A 21,438-nucleotide genomic window follows, 5' to 3' on the forward strand; every position below is an offset into this window, starting at 1 on the left:
CGATCTAAATCTGCTGAATGTGATCATTTTCTGCAACTTTGCTGGGAATCTGTCAGGCAATAAGACATAAGAAGTGATATCATATTCATATTTCCTGAAGATGACAGCACGTTGGATGTTCTCAAGTTATTTTATGTATAACCATGAGGTTTTTTTTCTTTCTTTTTTTGTTTTTTTTTACTAGATTCATTTAAAGATAAATCACATTTCTGCTCTCATTTTCTCTGAAGTTGCCTCCGTTGTGATGAGGAATTTCAGAGCTCAGTCTGGAGTTCATTTTGTGTTGCTCATTGTTGTCAGATTATGTCAATGAGAATAAACAAGCTCAATTTCATTTTTCCATTAAGAACTAATTTCCGTATTCTGCAGCTAAAGAATTTAGTCGATGAGAAAAACAAAGTTTCACTGTTGCAAAAAATTGACAATTATTTGTTGTCACTAGGTAATAAATTGAAATTTTCTCTCTGCTTGTTTTTATACGTTTGAATTGTTGTCGCATCATTTTAATTTGTATCTAATGTCTAATTAATATTGTAGCCGTTATGTTTCTCCAACAAAACACATCAGATCATTCTCTGTGGCTGAAGATTCACTGGGTTTTAAATTCTCTTACAATAATGGTGAAAAATTAGCTTTTTATGTTGCTTTTTTGTTTCAAAGGTAGTTTTTATGCGACTTTATTGAACTTTGATTTCAACTTTATTTACATTTTGATAGTATTCTAAGAGAATTTACCTGTTTTTTAAAGAAGAGGAGTATTTTTCTCTTTTTGCATAAAAGAGACAAAATATTAGACTCTATATCTTACAGATTTAAATGCATATTCCTCTTCTGATTTAATACTTCACAGTAGCACTTATGAATATTGCCATGAAACTCATACCATTGTTAAGTATATTCTCACATATGAACTCATCCAAAATACATATAGAGGGATTTTTAGTCTTGTACCAAATGCATTTTATCTACAGTGCAGTCAGTTTGTAATCCTCATACATTTGAATTATATGTGATTTTTTTTCTACTATTAGTTATGGACAACTTCTTGTCTTTCTGAACTATTTGTTGCTAAATCGAAATAATGAACCCAAATCTAGATAGCTTTAAAATGGGAGCTGCAGACGGTAGAATTCAGTTTTTAATGGAAAAAAAAAAAAAAGATTCTACGTAAAATGAGTTCATTTATTCCTGGTGGCATAATCTGGCAATAATGAACAACACAAACCAAACTCTCTACAGATCATGACAAATTATGTACATGAATAAGTGCATTGCTTGTGGATTCATTTTTAAGACACTATCATGTTCATTCACCTTCATTTTTCCTATATAAAGACGGACTTTTCCAACTATGACACAAATTATCTGTGTCAAATTTTACTGTCAGGATATAGGGATCAGTTTAAGAGAAAAAAAATGTTTATGAAAGCTACATACTGCAGCTCTATGCTGCTAATACTTCAACATCTGTTTATTGTTAAGGTCTGGCCTATTATATCTACGGCAAAGCATGAATAAATGGAGACATCCTGAGAATTTATGCTGTGCTGTGATTGCATTGAGTTGTTAAGTGGATTTGAAGCAAAAACATCAAATGTTCTGAATGAACTAGAATGTGAATTTGACGTTTGTTAAGTGGTTAAGCCGACATGAATAGACAGCCTGTCTTGTGGGGGGGATGGAAAAATGTAATATCTAATAAACATATTGTCAGCTAATGCCGGCTGGATTCTGCATTAAGAAAAAGGCAGAGAAAAGATGAGCTGCAGTGAGGGAATGAGGAAAAAGCCGGGATGAAATTTCGAGGCACCTCTGAGACAAATGTGATTTCAGCGTGTCCTCTGCTTCCTCCCACTGCTGTCTTCTGTATGCAGACGCAGGTAAAACGGCTGCAGAAATCCAGGCGGAATTCTTTTTCGCATTTTCTGGAAATCTTTCTCTAGAGTTCTTCAAACCTTTTTCAGTTGTAATCATAGATGAAAAAAAACTTCCTCTGCTGTCTTTCCTCCTTCTCTCCATCTGAACTGCCGTCCTAATGGACACCGTCTCTCAGGCAAACAGTTCTGGTCCTTCCTGTCTCTCAGGACGTGTTGGCTCTGTGGATCTCAAAGCCCTCTGAGACCTCGAGGGCGTCAGTTAGAAAAATGAGATTTGAGCTTCAGTGTTAGCTTTCCAGAGACCTGCTCTCCGTGCCTCTGACCTCTGCAGGGTCCAAAGATATCCAACATCTGTCTCGTTTCCCCTGAAACGGTCCTGATGGAAGTAGCTTCAGGAGAGATTAACAGGGATTTGATGTAATACACCAACCCAAAGTAGCCGGGCAGGTTGTTCTGTTTGCAGTTAGCCACACATCATGTTGGAGACACAATCCATGAACAAGAAGGTCCTCTGGTCAGAAGAACTTAACTTTTATGTTAATTGGTTTCCCTACCAAATGTTTATTAACTGGATGGATGGAAGGATGGAGACTGGATTTCTGAAATGAAAAATGTTTCATTTCAGAAATCTTTTGTATGTTTTATACACACTGCAAACATCTTGCCTCAACAAGAAGTTAAAGAAGTAGCAGTTTATGCTTGCTGTAGTCATTGCTTTAAAAATAAGGTGTTAGTCAGTAAAGGTCCCCCATATACTGAGGAGCGCCTAACTTAGAAGAGGTTCGTGAGTACTTGAAGTGGAATCAATGCAGACGTCCGCCGTACACGTCGGTACAACGGTACCTTTTTAAGACCTGGTACACAAATTTGGAAACTGCTTGGTGGAAAACAGTGTTCATATCTAAATGTTTTGTATGATGATGTGAGTCAGTGCAAACAGTCCAATGATGCGCAGCAGCAAGACTGCCGCTTTGTGCCGCACTAACAGGTGCGTGATAGCTGCTGTGGTGGAGAGAAATTGGGGCTGGATGCTAAACTAGCTCATCAAGCTAGCTAGTATCCATTTGGATTGTGGGAAACGAAGGAATCTGTCACGAGAAATGTAGGCAATCGGTTCGCTCGACAACAAAATCACCACCGCCCGCCAACAGAATGCATAGTCTGCATGGTTCACAAAATATTACACCTGAGTATGTTTGCGCCTTTAGTAGATATTCACTAATACATTTTTTTTTTCCGATGGCAGCCACCAAAAAAAAAAAAAAAATATATTCTTTAACCTTGAGGTAGTTGAATTCATAATGGCTGTTACTAAGAACTACGACAAAAAAGCCTTTTCAGCAAGGTGCTGAGCAAGCAAGTACGTATATGCATACAAACACACAAACACACAGTTTCTTTATTACCCTGCGAAGACCACTACTCTTTCATGTGCCGTACACCAGCTCATTTCATACAGACAGGCCTCTGTTTGTAAGGTCCATTGAAATGAAAGCAGGTGATAATTATATTTTGCTGTTAACAGAAAAACCTCAGAACTGATGGATGAGACTTACCTTTCCGAGCAATTCGAATACAATTGATCCTGGTCTCCTGTTGGGAAAAATAAGAAAAAGTCAGTTTGTTCGTTTCTGGCTGATTCCATGAAGAAAACAAAACTAAGGAAAAAAAAAAGAGCATTATATCATCTTAAACATGCAACAAAGGACACCATTTTTTATAGCATTTGGTGAATGGGGTCAGATTTTGTCCAGATCTACAGAAAATAATCTGCCATCCAGCTGTAAGGCCAGAGCTCCAGACCTCCCAGTTGGAGTAAAGTTTAGCATTTAACCCTTTAACAAGGCACACAAATATATTTACTATTTTAAAGTTTATTAACATTAGCTTGGAGAGCTTGATATTGAATATTTGGGAATCCAGAAAGGGTCAGATTATTTCACTTTTACGGCCTCAAACAGTGCTGGTTGGAAATGAAAGAGAAATCATAACAGCATACGGCTCCGTTTGATGGAGCCTGGAAAAAAACCTCTGCTTTAAAGAGAAGGTATTTATATCTGAAATAAAGGTTAATTAGCCAGAGCTAAAGCGAGCTGCTATTTTAATGATGTGTTTGAAACCATGTAAGATCAAAGTGGCGATGAGACATTTTTGGCTCCTGTTGCTTTGTGAAGACCCCGTGAAGAAGCAAATAAAGATAATTCACCAATCTAGAGCAGGATAAAATAATTACGTGTTTATGTTACATCCAAACACCAAAACATACAAACGTAATTATTTGTTATTTTATAAGGTGCAGCATGGAGCGACTGCTATTCTTGAAGTAATGGATATTTAGGATCAATTGGAAACGCTCCAGCAGGAATAACACAAAAAGGAAGGTTACAGTTCCTGTGTTGTGCACAAAAAACTTGGTACACCAATCACCCGTCTTTAAAGCCCCACTGACAGAATATTAGCTGGAAGCAATTACTGTTTTCAGTACGGCGGAGACTCGCCGTCCACGCTAAGTCTGAAACATCTCATTTAGCCAAGGTAATTGTCAGAATAATTAGTTTCTCTCCACACTCTCACTCAAAATCTAATCTCCCCCAAAACACAAATATATTTTAGGAAATATACTGGAGATGGAAATATGTGCAGGTAAAACAAATGATGCTTCGCTATGAGAGAATTGATGATCACATTGAAAGTGGAGAGATTTTAATCAGAAACTATGGGACACGACAGAGTGTGAGGAAAATACAAAGTGGGGCCTAATTATGAAGTATAGACAGACAGACAGACAGACAGACAGACAGACAGACATCATACAGATGGATTATGCATAGTGTTAAATATTTAAAGCCTTTAATAAATAAGTTGTTTTAGGGACCAGATAATGTTTTTTCTCTCTGTTTCATTCAGAAATGATGAGTCGTCAGTCATCATTAAGAACAAAACTCAAACATGGCAGATCTCACACCATTCCACCTCCTCTACGTATCTTCCTGCCCACTGGCTTCCAGTCAGTCAAGCTCTAACCTGAACTGACAGTAAATGTTGCTGAAACAAACCAGTGGAGTGAACCAAAGGGATTATGGGTAATGCTTCCTACCCCTTTGAAGTTGCTGGTAGCCTGGAAGTAGATGAGGTAGTTCTTGGTGGGGTCTAAAGGACTGTTCCAGTAGCCGTTGTAGGTGTGGTTGTCCCCCACAGTGAAAGGCGTGGCCTCGGGCAGACTGCTGGGGGCCAGCTCGGCTGTGTAGTAATGCAGGGCCCCTTTGGCCTGCGCCTCGCTGTGAGAGTTAGCCATAGGGAAGCAGTCGACGGTGCCCAGCTCTCTCCTCCTCACCCGGCGGGAGCCATCCTCCTCCACCACCACCACCTGGTAGGCACTGGGAGAGACAGATCAGACCTCTACAGTTACTCTACAGGAGCTGAAGCTAAGGGCCCCAAGGTTTTATTGTTTTCATTTTCATGAAAAAAATAACACAAAGACTGTATTTCACAAGTTTCCAACACGACATCAAAGCCTCATGTGTTAGCAAACCAGAGACAGCTTTCAGCAGGTGTCTCCTTTCTTGTTTTGGCATATTGTTACATTATGGAACTGAATACATTTTTGGAAATTATGACGTAAACATACACATGATACCTAAATCCCCAAAGTTCCCATGGTAACCATTCAGAGGTGCCTAAACACTTGCTCCCATAAAGTCCCGCCCTTTTCCACACAGCTCCTCCTTGGAGCTGCAGTCTTCAGCAGAGCTTCTCCACAAGGCTCCTCCAGACTAGCTGCAGCAGCAATTATCACACACCTGCCTGAACTGTGAGTCTGCTGAATGCTGTGAGCAGCATAATGAGAAGTATCGTGGTGATGACATTCTAAAGGGAGCGTCTCAGAATGTCATCACATTCCTGCTCTTTCTGAGCTCCTTCTTAAAGAGACAGAGGCCCAACTTCATGATGGTAACATAGTTGCTTGACTGTGCTGAAAGATGAACCAAAAAAACAACAACACATAATATCCTACTATTTAATGTATCACAATGTCTGGATTTATTTTATACTCACTACATGAAACTGGTTCAGTAAGCAGAAGCTTTAACGCTTGGTCGCCCTGACAGAACCTCAGATTGAATCAGCTCCCATTCTTCCTTATTTCCTGGAGAAATGCTGTTTCATTAAGATGCCGTGGATCAGATTTGTCTAAATCCGACATTTAGGCTAAAATTGGATTCGGATGGCAGTTACAGGGAAGCAGCAACCAGCAGCTGTCAGCATATGATTAGTAGTTTGCTGTCAGTTCAGAGCAGTGCGAGGCAGTGACCGAGGGAGCCACGTTACAGGATTTATTCACTTTTTGCAGTATTGGAATGATAAACCCGGGAACCATTTACTTTTCACGGTCACCATTTCCAGCCTGTTGCAAAAGTACTTTTACACATTTTTATGACCTTATGTCAGAAAATTCAATGTATGTTGTTGGGAGTTTGCTTTTTAAAGTTTTTCCAAGAATAAAAATGCTAAAAAATGCGATGTGGCCTGTATACATTCCTCTTTTGTCTTTAGTCATTTAGCCTTTAAGAATTAACTACTTAGTTACTAGTTTCCAGTCATTCCAGTTACTGTGTGAACAAACAGGGTTTGCTTCATCCCAAGCATTGAACATCCTATAATTCAGTCCATCATCTGAGCTGCCAAGATCCAAAGTTAAGGTGAGGAAATAGACCTTGACTTCCCAAGTCTGCTCTTTATGGAGGAGTTTCATTTACCTTCTAAAAACAGGCGGGTCAGATGTGAATGAAAATAACCAAAAAAGTGTCTAAGGCATAAAACTTAGAACATGGGCCTGAACACTTTGTCTCCCATGTGAAATATGGCGGCCAGCTTGCAGTGGGGACACTGTCCTTATGAAGGGACAGAGAATATAGCTATAGTTGAAAGGAAGAAAGATGGAGCAAAAACAAGCCAGTTCTGGAAAAAGACTGCTGCTCGGTTCACATGGCAACGTTTTAAAATTTCCGGTTGATTTTTGAAACCAGAGAGACCACACAAGACGATGAAAAAAAAAAAAGATAATAGATTTACACCACAGTGTTGCGGCGTCTGACCACACAGCAAAGACAAGACAACACACCGACCGATTTCACTCAACAAATCACCCAAAACCCCAGAGATCAAAGGGAAGTTGAGAGGAAACAAACATGGCGGACAAGGAAGAAGAACTATAGCGATAGTCTGTGGATTGTTTTTATCAGAGAAAAAGTGTTACAAAGTTGCACCATGGCAGTTGTTCTGTCTTCTCTATATATCTGATTTCCGTCCGTGTTTCTGTCACCTCTCTTCCTGGTTGCCACCTGTTTCATTCAACACGCCACACAGCAGGACTATCACTTAAGATTATCTTTCCAGCCATCACAACAATCGGATGGCTATGTCTTTAAGACATGGAGAAGCAGCATTCAGCTTCTATTAACCACAAATCTGGAACAAACTTCCAGAAAACTACTAAACAGCCGAAACACTGACTCCCTTTAAATCTAGACTAAAAACCTGCCTGTAAATAGTTGCTTTAGAGTCATAATAAATGAAACGTTGATCAACATATTTGATGTTTATTAATGATTTTGATGATGACACTCATCAAAATAGAATNGAATATACTTNATTGATCCCCAATGGGAAAATGTCNCATTTGTTACTGTTTTTCTCAATTGTTGACTAAATGGTGTGTTTTATGACTTTGTGTTTTGGTGTTTTTATGATCTAAAGCACTTTGGTGGGCTTGGTGCTGAAATGGCTCCATGTTTTGGTTTTCTTAGTCTCTTCAGTTTTCTTCAGGTTTTATATCCATTTAGCTGTCGTCCATGTTTTATTCTAGCTGTCTTGTTTTGATAATAATTAAGTCAGTTTGTCAGTACTCTCTAGCTCAGCCTTTTTGTTCCTGTCAACCTAACTCATGTTTTTCCACTTGTGTTCCCTCATTAGTTGTCCTGCTCACCTATCTCCTACGCGGTTTCCTTGCTGGGTTCTTGTAGTTGTGTTTGGTTGGTTCCTGTCCATGCCAGTTGCTCATGACCAGCTTATTGTTTTGTTCTTTTTGTTTACCATGGCTGTCTGCGCTTGGCCTCTTCCATGTCTCTGCCTTCATCGTCCATGTCAGCCATAAATCATCATCTGGGCTTTCCCTCAATGTTTTAAGAAACCGTAATCATTCTGTATGTAAACTTCAGATTTAGAAGACATGAATACATGAATCTGGAATTATTTCTCTTACTGTTGTAGAATTTAGCAAATAGAAATAATTGTAACTGTCTTAAAACAAGAGAAGTTTAGTATGATTTAACTTCATTAAGGTTGTATGTAGACTTCTGGTTTCAACTATATTTAGCGATCGTTCTCATTAAATATATATTTTTTAACATAATAAAAGGGGTTTAAAAGATATATGCGTCTTCCTTAAACCTTTTAACCAAATTGGAAGCTAGGTTAGCTAGACGAGCTAGGTTAGCATAACATGACACCGTTTGCTTTTGAAGTACGTCTGCTGCTTTCAGAGCCTAACGAACCACTTCCCGATGCCCCACAGAGCTCTTTGTGACTGCAGCTATAAATACCCGTGCATAGCAGCAGTAATTGAGCGCTGGCGTAGCTGAGGAGCATTTATTAGCTGTACCTGACAGGCGCCCCCCTCCCCAGGGCAGGGCGCAGCAGCACGGTGATGGTGCTCTCTGACTCGCTCAGCGGAGACGGGATGTCTTCATAGTCGAACACAGGGGCTGGAAAAAAAACACACACACACACACACCCACACTTTAGAGAGACAGGTCAAAGACATCCACACTACAGAAATATTCCACATGAAACCTCAAAACCTTGTCGATTTTAATGTTTTTAAGACTTTTGCTGAGATATTTTAGGCTTTTTTTTCTCAGCTGCATATGAAAGGAGCCGGAGCGTGATCTCTTTTCATTACTCAAACGGATCCCTTGTGTACCAGTAGACCTCCCACACGCTGCCATTGTCTGCTGACGGGAAGCAGCAGCCGGCTACACAGAAAACAAGAGGCTTTTAAACATAATTAGGATTTATGTCAAAGTTGCACAACCTCAGCAAAACTCTGGGAGCTCTGAGGTGGAGTTTTCCTCGCTTTATTACAGATTGTAAATTAATTGGAAGTGTGTAGTGAAGTAAAGTGCTGTAGCTATGAGAACAACATACGAGCTCAGGGTGAAATGGAAGAGGTGAATGTTTGTGTAATTCTGCCACCAATAGTCACACAAACAGCTGAGATCTACTGGACCAGTGTGCATGTATGCGTTCTGTTCACTATAATATTCCAGCTTTGTATTTTTCATCCTTGCTAACAAAATGGAGCGTATCTGCTTTATTTTTAGTTTCTTTTAGCTCCTTACGGACCTGTTAGGTTAGCTTAAACTGGAGCTCTGACTGAACTAATTCTTAATATTCTAACAGTTCATACACAACGTTAATGATTTGCAAAGCCAAAAAAGGACTGTCAGGAGATAAAACTCCTTAAATGTTGAATTTAAGGAGCCACTAGATGAGCTAAATTTGTCTAGTGGCTAGTTGTGCTACCAATGCTAATGCTAGCATGTGAGTAAACATGGCTGCTTTTCAATGATGACAGCTACACAAATCTGCAAAATCTGTATTTTGTTTTTGTTTGCTATCCGGATATATCTGCAATAAATATTGTGGGATATATATTATTGTAGAGCAACAGAAAAGATCAAATAGTTCTGAAGTATAAATTAACTCTCTTTTGTCAACTCTTTCTGTCAAAGCCACATATCCAAAACTCTTTTATCCGTGTTTAATAAACACAGACACACTTTCATGAAGTCAATGTATTTTGTTCCCTTTTCCTAGTTTTGTGGGTTTTTGAATTAATTTCTGGTTCTTCAGCTCCGTTTAGTTTTTTTCCAAATGTTTCCTGACAGAAAAATCCCATGTGAAAACCGGTTAGACATGGAAGATCTATGCACTCGAGGTTCACACCAGTTTTTACGTGAATGATGTGTGTCGCATGTAAGACAAAAAAAAGTTCCATGGTAAAAATCCCATGTGATTCTCATCAGAGTTGTGATTTTAAAAAGTGGTAATTAACAACTCCCAAGCTGAAACCACAGAGCGGTTCCAAAAAGGTGGGAACGACTCTCATTGCTCAGACTCACAACAAGCAATTCTCTACAGCCTCCACATGATTAAATGCAAATACATCCCAGTAATGTCTCAGCCTGAACACATTTAATGGACAGAAATCACCAACTCACATTAAGAGGTGGAATGTTTTCACAGCTGTTCCATACCTGCAGTCTCAGCCTCTAATTTCTGTTGTGTTGTGTTGTGTTGTGTTGTGTTGTGTTGTGTTGTGTTGTGTTGTGTTGTGTGGGGCCTTTCAATGGGAGAACAGAAAACAAAGCTGTTTTCCCCTCAAACTACCCATCCTGAACATTTGTAGTTAGCTATAATTTGTTTTCTCTCCAATAAAGCGAGTGTGCATCTGAAAGCCGTTTTGGCTGTGCATGAATGAGGATAATTTGTATAATTTAAAAGTGTATGAGGAAATCAATTTTGTTCTTTTTGAAGAAGAAAGAAACAAGTTCTCGCTCTGCTGGTGAGAAATGTTGAATGTCTTTTTTTTTCTTTTTCTTTTTTGGTTTTCTTGAATGCTGTTTATTACAGACTGGAATATTAAATCTCAAAGGAGGGCTTCTTGTTTTATTATTGATGAGAATCATCTTTTGGGGTTACACACAGGACATCTATCAGCCTCACTGCAGGCTCACCAGATATGTTGGTAGTGATCTCAGTGAGAGCGGTCTGGCCGAAGCCTTTGGCCGTGCGGGCCCGAACAGACACCAGGTAGGTGGTTCCGGGGTGCAGGCCCGAGAACATGTGGTAGGTTTCATTCCTCAGCTTGGAGACGGTGCGGCGAGGACCGGGAACGTTGATGCCCGGGTCAGAGGATTCAGTGCTCTGGTAGCTGATCTGCAAACAATAAACAGACAGAACAAGAAAACAGGAAAAAACAAGACTGATGAAAGAATATTATCACACGATACATAATACAAACATAACACCTCATTTGATTTCACAAGCTGATTCTGAAAGAAAATGTCAATGTTCTTCATAAAATATTCATCAAACTGTTTTTCAAATTAAAGAAAAAAAAAGTGCTTGGTTAGCCATGTTTTTTTTTGGAGAGATCATTTCAGCTTAGCCATGAGAGAAAATGTGAGGACATATTTCAATACTTGCATGAGTCCAAATATATGACCAACTTTTACAATGATGGAAAAATCTGAAAATTCTTTTGAGAACTTTCTAAGTTCTTGATGACGGCCCGATTGAGATTTAGTTTGTTCAGCCACAGAAACTAGATGCATACAAATTGTTGGTATTGATCTGATACAAAGTAAATACAGGGTGTGTATCACTGATATTGATATCGATATCGATACAGATACCGATATCAATACTTTTCATTTAAGTTTGACATACCAACACATTTTTCGTGTTTTTTTTCCTTTGAATTAATTTTGTTCTAACCTCAGACGGAATTTGGACAAAATTTGTAGCCGTCTACAAAATGCTTTATTAACAAAATGATTTGTGTGAATGTTTCCTAAATAAAGTGCCAAAAATTATCATTTGAAAGTAAATCAAAGCCTACAACACAAAAATAAAATAACATTTCAAGAAGAGAATCTGAAACAAATCTATCGATCTCACCACAGTAGATTTGATCCCATACTGATACTGACCCTAACCCTCAGACCTTTTTGTCACTTCCTGCCAGCTGCATCACAACTCCTCAAAGAAAGTCAAGCCTTTAAGACCCGCTTCTCCAGTTAGACGGCTTCCAGCCGTCATTAAAACAGGCACCAATTACCTTATGGACACATTTTAGGGACAGTATGGTCTAATAGTCTCCTCTATCTTATGCTTAAAGTTGCCGTAACAAATGACTGCAAAGAGCTCCAGAGGGAGTATTGGTTCCAGTCGAAGCAGTGATCTCCATGGCAGACGGGATGAAATTTTAAAACCTTCTGCAAAACATGCAGGAAATTAACATGGCCAGCGGTTTTGTACAGACAAACTATTTGTAATTTTGAACCTGACTTTTCTGGGTATGAAGAGAAATCATTTTCCACAGAACATTTTGTACATTCATAGTAAATAGGTGTGTTCATATTGACCATACGGCTGTTTTGTACCCACTTGGGAGATCATTTTCAAAAATATACTCTGTCTTTTAAAAGGAAATGTGGCTGTGTGATGCAGATACCTAAATTAATTTATATTTGTGATTTTTTTTTCTAATTATTTTCAAAATTCATGAAAATATGTACAGTGGACTCCCAAACTGTGGTCCGCCTACAAATCCAGGTCTGGTTTCCACTGAAATGAACTCTCTGGTGTGAACGCCAAATGGACCAGAGACCGCTTCAGAAGCAGGAAGCAAATTACAGTGGAGGGCATTCTGGGTAAATACAACCAAAAGAAATTGCCAAATTGTTTTGGTTGAAGCGCTTACTTTGAAAAAATTAGAATGTTCAAAGCCTGGATGCCGCAGCTATGGAACAGGACTCTGGTTCTATTTTGTGGTTCTGGCCACTTGTTAGCGGGAGGAATGGAAACGACACACAGGTGTATCACCTGGACATGGCCAGGTGTGGCTGTCCAAAGTGAATGCCTGTACCTTCAGAGAGAGACAAGTTTAACTTTCATTGGAGTGCAAGAGGGAAAAACTTTTGATTTCTAAAAAAGACAATAGACCGAATTTTTAACCTGACTTTTAAAAGGTATGATTTGAAGGGACGGTGCCTGATGTAGAGACGGAGCCTCATATCCACAGGCTATTTGTCCTCCATGAATCTGGGATTCAGTTCCCAACTCTAGGTCCTTTGCTACATGTTTCCCCCCTCTCCCATCTCTCCCCATTTCCTGATCTGATGTAAATAACTACCGTCAGAGCCAGAAAAACCTTTAAAAAAATATAGATTTGAGTCAATGATTTCCCAAGAGCTAATCCCTGCTCCTTACCATGCAAGAAAATAATTGAGTGTGTTCTATTTAATCATTTTTTGTAAACATCATGCATGTCTTATTCATCAAATCAAAAAAGATGCAAGAAGACTCCTCAAGGATTTTCAGCTGGTGAAAAAAATAATGGGGGTCACCTCCACAAATCTGATCACAAGCAGATGGACAGGAGTTGGGTGGTATACCAGACTGGAAAGGATTCAGATTATGACCATTATTAAGACGCTCCACAAGAAACCTGACAACCTGTTTTTTTTTTTGTTTTTTTTAGCTATTATTAACGTAGCTGGTAACACACAGTAGTTAGATATGTTGCCTATATTCACAGCTTTAAAGACTGGGCTGCCATCAACAACTTCCAAGCTTTAGGGATTTTTGTATGTTTAAAAGATTTATTTAATGTATGGAGAATGAGCAGAACTATCCATCTACTGTGCCGACCTGCAGGGAAAGAGGGAGGTGAAGGGGTGAGCTGGTGCCAGTCCATTGCAGTTTTTCTAAAAACTGTTTTGGTTGAGTCCAATCAGCTGCACCCAAGAGGGGAATACCAGAGCTACTTCATGGCCAGACACTAACAAGCAGCTTTTCAAACACTATTAAATGAATTATCAGTGCTTATCGAGTTCATTCTGGCATACAGTGAGGATTCACTGCTGGATCGAAACATGACAATGTACAAGACTTTTCTATTTAGACTGTCAGTAATTTGTTATTTTTGTGCACACAAAAAATATTTTTATGCACTACATTCAGTGACATCAAGAATATCTCTAAAACACTGCTGATGGATCCCACTGAGGAGCTTTTTTTTCTGAACTCTGCATCAAGTCTAGTCAGCTTGTCAAGTCTTTCAATCACATGAAAGTTCCACTGCCGTCTTTTATTCTGTCGACTCTTTGTGTTATTTGTTCAATCTGAACCTTCCAAGTAAGTGCAGCTCGTCTGTGTGTGAACCAGTCACACCATCACTCAGTGTGTGTTTGTGGAACTAATTTCTCTCTCGAATGCCTCTCAGACTGTCATCGATAGTGAGGCTTCATAGCAGAAAGCCCAGACTACTCTGGTCTCTGGTAGGTTAGAGAACCCCAAAAAAAAAAAAAAAAAAAAAAAAACAGAATCTGATTTATCTGCCAAGACGACGGCACAGACAATTAGACATTTTTTTTCAGGCGCTCACAGCATCAAGACGTTAATTATAAATCAGGAATGGAACTTTGAATCCTCTTGTTTCTGGTAGGCCCGTAAATCTGACGCACAAGCAACATCCGCGAACAACACAAAGACGCTTCTCTTGTCCCACTGGGGGCTACAAAAACTGATCTGATTGGATGCTGGAAGTTGTGCTGAAGTTATGCTAAAAGGAGTTACCCTGTCAGTGAAGCCTAAAATAGCATCAGCAGAGGCGGCAGGCGCTAATGCTAATGTCCACACTTCTAAAGTGCTGTGAATGATCAGGAATTTCTGAAACACTGAAAAGCTGACTGGATAGAAGAACACTTTGCACCAATGTGATGAAGAACCTGAATAATAATAAATTAAAAACAATTATATTTTTTGAGTTCTCATGTCTATTTATTAAAAAATCTAGCAGCAAAAGGGATTTTTGAATTAAAATGTAGCTTATTTTGTTGATACAGTTTGATTAAAATGCAATTAATCACAATTAATTCATTACAGACTCTGCAATTAATGAGTCCCGCCACTAGTATAAATATATAAACTTTAAGGGGAATAAAATAACGACGAAAGAACAATATGTAGATATATTTGAAGCCATTTTATATTATAAAGAAAGTAAAAAGAATTGTGACAAAATCAATAAATCCTATTTTTGATTGTTTTGATCAAAACAAAAACCTTCATCAGATGCAGCCTGGGGACAGAAACCGTCTCTGTACAACTGACCTGAAGGAAAAAATCTGAACAGTTTGTTGTCCAGCAGGATGTTAGCTTCTTATCCTGGAGGTTGGATGGTCAGCACTGATTGTCAATAATGACATTTAACATTGTGAAAGCATCCATCTCAATCAATAAATAAATCAATCAACTTCATTTGTATTGCACATCTCAGCAACAAGCCAGTTCAAAGTCCTTTACATCATAACAACACAACAATACAAAGTCATAGAGCACACATTCAACAACTGAAACATTACATTTGACCAAGTGTCGTCATTACACATCAAAATGTTGGTCAGTGTTTCATTTATTATGTTTAAAAAGGAACTAAACAGGTGGGTTTTTAGTCTAGATTTCAAAGAACTCAGTGTTTTTGGCTGTTTTACAATTTTCTAGAAGTTTGTTCTCCTATGTATTTACAGAAATGTGAACGTGGGTTCTGCAACAGGTCAAACCAAAAACAAACCTCATCTCTTACCTCATACTGTGTGATGAGACCGTTGGGCTCCACAGGCTCCTCCCACTTGAGGAAGATCATGTCGTCGAGTGGAGTGAAGGTTAAAGACTCTGGAGCGATGCCCCCAGGAACTAAAGCGAGACAAAATAAACAGCCTCGGCTGAAACAAACTGTTCCGAGTAAATGGAGTGTCGTGTGGGCATGCTAGTGGGTGCAAACACTTTTGACAGAGAAAAATAAAGGAGAAAGAGAAAAAAAGACACAAGGGCTAGAAAAGATAGAGGGAGGGGACAGATGAAAACTGGCCCGGCTCGGCCCCAGACGTCAAGATATATTGAGATCCTGACTCCTGATGTTGCACAACGTCTACATCATGGCCGTCCTTTGTGGAGTGATACAAATTAGATTCATTTACTGTACAACCTGACACATAAGATCATTTACTCTTTTAATACTATAATAACTATACTACTGCAGGACTTGATAGTATTCTAACCGGCTTACCTTTTCCCATTTGGTCACATTACAAGAACAAACTTCCATCTATCTTATATATTTCTGTGATTGGCCTTACAGAGTGGCTCCTAAATGTGGAGTAATATTGAAACATGCCTTTCCCTGCAGACTCAGCTACATTTTTTTAGTTTTTAGCTTAGTCTCCACTAGCTTCAAACATTTAGAAATGCAAAGTTTTGCCTTTTTGTTTGTGTGAAATAGTTCAACCTCAATGAGATTGGACTGTGAGTGTCGGTGATAATCAACATTTTCAAATACAACTTTGCTTCTTGCCTCAGCTCTTTCTTTACAAGGAAAGGCTCTGGCAGCATCCCCATTACTGCAACCAAGTTCCAAATCAGTCCATCCATCTCATCCTTCACAAACAAGACACTAATATACGTAAACTCCTTCCCATAGAGAAACCTCTGGCCCAGAGGCAGAGGCAGTTCCTGGTTGGGAACTGACTCTCATCCAAGTCTCTTAATGAATGACTGGAAACTCCCATGTTAGAGTCCAGTGCAAGTCTAGGAAAGAGCTGGACCTTGTGCCAAAAATGCAGACACAGCTCTTACTTTGGTCTATGGAGACCAGATAATCCTGAAAGTGAACTCAGGTACACCGTAGTCCACCATGTACTGCAACTGACTGGAGTATAACCCATAGCTCATAATTCTTTGAAACAATCAATCCTGATCTGAGTCTAGTTTTCTTAGAAGGTAATCTGAAGCAAGTACTCAACATAGCTAAAAAGAAAACACCAATCTCTCTACAGAAAAAGAGGTGGGCTGCTCCTGTGGCATGGGGGCCAATCTTTGCCTCAAGCAGAGAAGTTTAAGTATTTTAGTGTCTTGCTCATAAGTAACGGTAGGATGGAATGGGAGTTAGACAGATGGGTTGGGGTTTCTGCAGTAACATGGGGGTAGCTTCAGTCTGTTGTGGTGAGAGACAGCAGTGCCAAAAAGGAACGCTCTCGATTTACAAGTCGGTCTACGTTCCGACCCTTACGTATGGCCGATATGGACGATGCCCAAAGGAACAAGATCCTGGATACAAACAGCCTAAATGTGTAGGCTGGACTCAGCTTTAGACACAGGGTGAGGAGAAAGTTTGGATGGTTCAGAGAATTGATCAAGATGCGCCCTGGGTGTCTCCTTTTGGACATTTTCAAGGAGACACTGGGGAAGACGCACCTCTCACTGGATGGATAACGTCTCCCGTCTGGCCTAGCTATGCTTTGGATCCCCCAGAACGCAGGATCTTGTTGGAGAGATCCATGTCTAGATGTTCTTCCTGGACCTGTTGACCTTTGACCCAAACTCAGACAAGTGGAAGACCATGGATCAACAAAAGTCTAACAGGTTTTCTTGTTTGACTTTTTTTTTTTCTTTTGCTGTGTTTTGCATAAGGTGAAAAAAAAAAAAAAAACACTTCAGTGGCATTTGATAGTTGAGCCCAATAGGCAGGAAACGGTCTGTAAGGCGTTCAGTTTTAAGAAATCAATTTCCCTTAGTTATTAAGACATACAGTGTGTAGGAATGGACAATTAGAGAGATTGGACAGTGATTGTCTTCCTTTTATGTATGTAAATAAGAAGTGATGATGACATGCAACCCACTGCAAATCCTGAGGATCAATTTCTCCAACTTTCTTGACCATATGAACGGTCATAAAAATATTCCTAAGTCATATTCAGTTACATGTGAATGTCTCACCAATTTTACATAACAACAAGACTTTGACCTTCTGGGTCTTCATCCATGGAAAATTTGCATTAGACTGCACATAATCTGCTGAAGTCCACAGGAAAATATTACAAAGATAAGCAAAACCATTATAGCATTTTGCTCTTGGCAATACACTGAGCTTATGAATGCTTCACTGGTCTCCATTTAAAGGGCTGATCTTCCGTTTAGTTATGCTGATCCAGCTTTTCTTTTTAGTCAATATTTGTGTTTTCTTTTTTTTGCTTGCGCTACACAACTAAAGGCCCGGATTTTTGTAAGCACTGCATAATAATCATCCGAGCATAAAGGAACAACTACAACTGTAAGAAGTTGTGAAGCTAAGTCTCCCTGACAACACCAAGCCTCACTGCACACCCAAACGAAAACATGTGCCTTCTATACAATTGGGTAGCACTGGTTAGCATACAGCGAGAACAATTAAACTCCCACTCACTATCTTCCTCCGTCTGAAAGGTGACCTCCCGGCTCTCCTTCTTGCCCTCTGGGTTGGCCAGTGCCAGCCTCACATGGACGGCCCGGAAGGGTGGCAGGTCCCTGAGGGTGAAGCGGGAGGTGTTGCGGTCCACCGACAGGCACTCCCTTACAGTGGCGTTGTTGCCCCCGTTGCTCCCCGTCGGCATGGAGTAGCGGTAGCAGAGGTACAGCGTGTACGTGTGGCAGCGTGTCAGGTTGTAGCCCAGCGGCTCCCACTGAAGGGCCAAAAGACGCGGCTGGATCTCTGTGGCTGTGAGGCCCCGCAAGGCACGCATGGGCTCTGACATGGACAGGAAGCAGAGACGTTCTGATGAAGTACTACATGAAAATGCATTGAGCTCATGAGATACGGGCATACACGGCCTTGTAAGAGTGGTGACAGGAAATCAAACGTTTCACATTTCATCATGTAGGAAGTGCAAACTGCAGTACATTTCAATGGGGTTTTATAGGATAGAGTCCACCGATACGTGAGGTGGAAGAAATATTCTTAATGGTTTTACAAAACATTCTTAATAAATACAATGAAGCCCCTTTGACTTTATCTTTAAATATAATATAGGTTAACCCATTGTCTACTTAAATCTCCTACTTGATAAAGAGTCTTTACGTCACTTAGTCGCAATAAAAATCCAGCTCAGCTGTTCTATAACGTCCTCTGAGGTTTTTAGGGGAAAAATCAGTGAACAAACAGCTTCATGAAAATCACTGAACCCAGCAGAAAGGTCAGAGATGAACGTATGGAGAAGTTTTAGGCAGGTTATAGGCAGGGCCAGAAATTTTGACACGTTTTATTTATTTTTTTACATACAAGAACCCAAAGCATGTTTCTGGTAGGGTTAGAGTTAACTACGACTGTTTGCTTCAAAAAACCGATCTGACTGGAAGCTAGAAAAGATTATTGTTGTGTTTAAGTTGTGCTAAAAGGAGCTAGGCTTGAATAGCTTTGCTGATAGGTTTAAACAGCATCTCAATTCTAAACACGTTGCAGCAGCACCGACGTCCCCAATGCTAATGTCAGCATCAACACATTTCCAAAGCTTTTATCGTCTTATTTTACAAATGTTTCCTGTTTAATTCAAAGTCTTTACAAAATAATAAGCAATTAAATAAATTCATGCATCAGACTTCAGCATTTTTAATAACCATTTTTTGACACAATTCACCGAGTCTGAGAAAGGAAAATACAAATGTTCATCCCAGAGGAAAGTTTTACAAGCTCAGAAAAATCTAAAAGTATATTTCTACCTTCACTTGTGTTTGATAAAACTGGAAAAAATAACAAGCAAAAGGAGGCAGAAACCTGGAGCAGACGTTATGAACTCAGATTTTGTGCCTACAGATGGATAAAAACATGTCACAGAACGCCAGATTCCCAACTTGTTAAATGAATATAGTTTGACAGGAGATGGTTGTTTGGCACGTATAAACGGACAAAGCCTAATTACAGCTGTCAAGTGTGAACATTACTATTACACATGTGGATGTCAAGCTAAATGTCCACTTTCAAGGATTAATGAGGGTATTTCTGTCCAGCAGTCTGGCCTGAATGTCCAAGAGTACTTCAGCGGTACCAAATGGAGGAATCTGAGCGAAATGCCCTTGGAATGGCAGCACAAGGATGTGGATGACTCTTAGGCAGCACTGGAGAGGCAATAGCTGCAGCCCTGCTGCGTCGCCAGACATGGATCACAAGCTAATAACACACATGAACGAGGCAATGTCAAAAAGGAGAAATCACTCCTGAAAGGACAGACACATCCCTCAAGTGTTTGCTGACTTTAAGGAGGTTTGCTCTTTCCAAGAGCACAAACCACGCCAAAGAGTTTGACGCCCTGACAGCCGAGACGGCCAAAAGCGTTGCTCTTCAAAATAAAAAAACATATTAAAGATAAAGGCAAAAATTTAGGTGCAGAAAAATAAAAGAAACAACAGTCACAATCCAGTTAAAATCAGATCGGTCACAAGCAGAGAGTTCACTTTCTGCTTCAGACGCCATTAGTCATCATTAAAGCCGCGCCCTGGCAGGCTCTGTCCTGTCCCCGACCGATCCGGCCCCGCGCCGACATTCTGCATGATTAGCCTAATCAGAGGGATTACCCAGAGGCAGAGGGAGCCAAGCAACCAGAAAAGAGAGGAGGAATGGAGGGACGGTGGACCGGGTGGGACGCTCCCCGTGGATCTGCTCTTTTTATCTTCAAGGCTTGTCTGCATTGCCTGGAGTGGTTTTTTTAAGAAAATGTGAAAGACTTTCAGTGCACAAACTCATACTTACCAAGAGGAGATCATGTGGGTTTTGAGCTGTAAACACTTGTTTGGACGACTTTCTACACACTGTGATTTAAACATCAAAACTGACTCAAAGTCTGTTGATATTTTGGTTCCATGTTGTACCATGGCCTGATTAAAATATTAGAACAAGTCTACAGAGGAAAAGAATGTAATTGCTGAAGAATCCAAGTAAATGGGAGAAAACCCAACCTGAGCTGTGAAGCGAGATTTTAATTGAGTGGAATGGCACAGGATGGCCAGGCTATATTACTGTTTTTGCCCGACTCATGTTTGCCACTCAGTAAGCCTACAAATGACTTCTGTATATGAAGAAATACATGAATTATTTCTACATAGATTTTAACATTGGACACTGGGCTTTGGATAATTACAGAAGCGTTTTTCAAGGTTATTACAGCTTTGAAGAAAAATTCTGAAATACAGGCTGAATGTTTCACATTGAACATTTTTAGTCACACTAAAGAATCCATACAGCATTTCACTTTTAGCTCTGAGAACGGCCGTCAGTTATTGACAAAAGCTAGATGGGACTGAGGAACATCTGAAATGTCAAGCTCAACGAAAGTCCGAGAAGAAAAGGAATCCATGCCGCGGTGGTGTCACAGAGGCTCCGCTGTCTTCTGCTTTAACCTGGGGCAGAAAGCATCAGACGTGAGGAATGGGATCTGACAGGATGTGGCTGAGTGGAGGCGCCAGCGTGAGCGGATCAAACCCGGTGGCAGGTGACAGGTCTGATTGAAAGAGCATCTGGCTGGCATTTTTACCAAAAATGAGCAGCAATGTGGTTGAAAGACAGATGAGTTGTAGTTAGGTGGCTCTGCTAGCGTGACATGAAGCAAAAAGGTAGAAAACATTTTGACCTTGGTGGTCTGCTTTTTCAAAGACCAGGAGAAAGATGGAAGACTTTGACTGTTCCATGTCCTTTGTCTGAATGATTAATTGTTAGGACGACTTAGACGCCTTTGTGACACAACGGCAGCAAACACAACCTAGCTGTCTGTTGTTAAAGGGACAGTAAGACTTTTTTGAACTTTACATCATGTTATAATGTTGCTCCCGCATAAAAAAAAAAAAAAAAAAAAAAAAAAAAAAAATGGAAAATTGCTTTTTTTTTTTTCAAAACGACTTCAGAAACTCC

At 39.9% G+C, this 21,438-nt stretch overlaps 1 protein-coding gene across 1 annotated transcript in view; it reads right to left on the reverse strand.

Moving 5' to 3' along the window:
- LOC106963979 (receptor-type tyrosine-protein phosphatase U-like) overlaps window positions 1-21,438 on the reverse strand; it is a 105,345-nt gene that overhangs the window by 46,215 nt on the left and 37,692 nt on the right. Inside the window, exons 7-12 of the mRNA XM_015059189.1 lie at window positions 17,968-18,288; window positions 15,313-15,422; window positions 10,676-10,877; window positions 8,539-8,641; window positions 4,975-5,254; window positions 3,434-3,470 (exon numbers count right to left, since the gene is read on the reverse strand). Coding sequence (XP_014914675.1) covers window positions 3,434-3,470; window positions 4,975-5,254; window positions 8,539-8,641; window positions 10,676-10,877; window positions 15,313-15,422; window positions 17,968-18,288 — 1,053 coding nt within the window. The remainder of the gene's footprint in view (window positions 1-3,433; window positions 3,471-4,974; window positions 5,255-8,538; window positions 8,642-10,675; window positions 10,878-15,312; window positions 15,423-17,967; window positions 18,289-21,438) is intronic.

The sequence above is a fragment of the Poecilia latipinna genome, unplaced genomic scaffold (assembly GCF_001443285.1).
Source record: "Poecilia latipinna isolate Pla-1442-1.1 unplaced genomic scaffold, P_latipinna-1.0 Scaffold1609, whole genome shotgun sequence".
Taxonomy (NCBI): domain Eukaryota; kingdom Metazoa; phylum Chordata; class Actinopteri; order Cyprinodontiformes; family Poeciliidae; genus Poecilia; species Poecilia latipinna.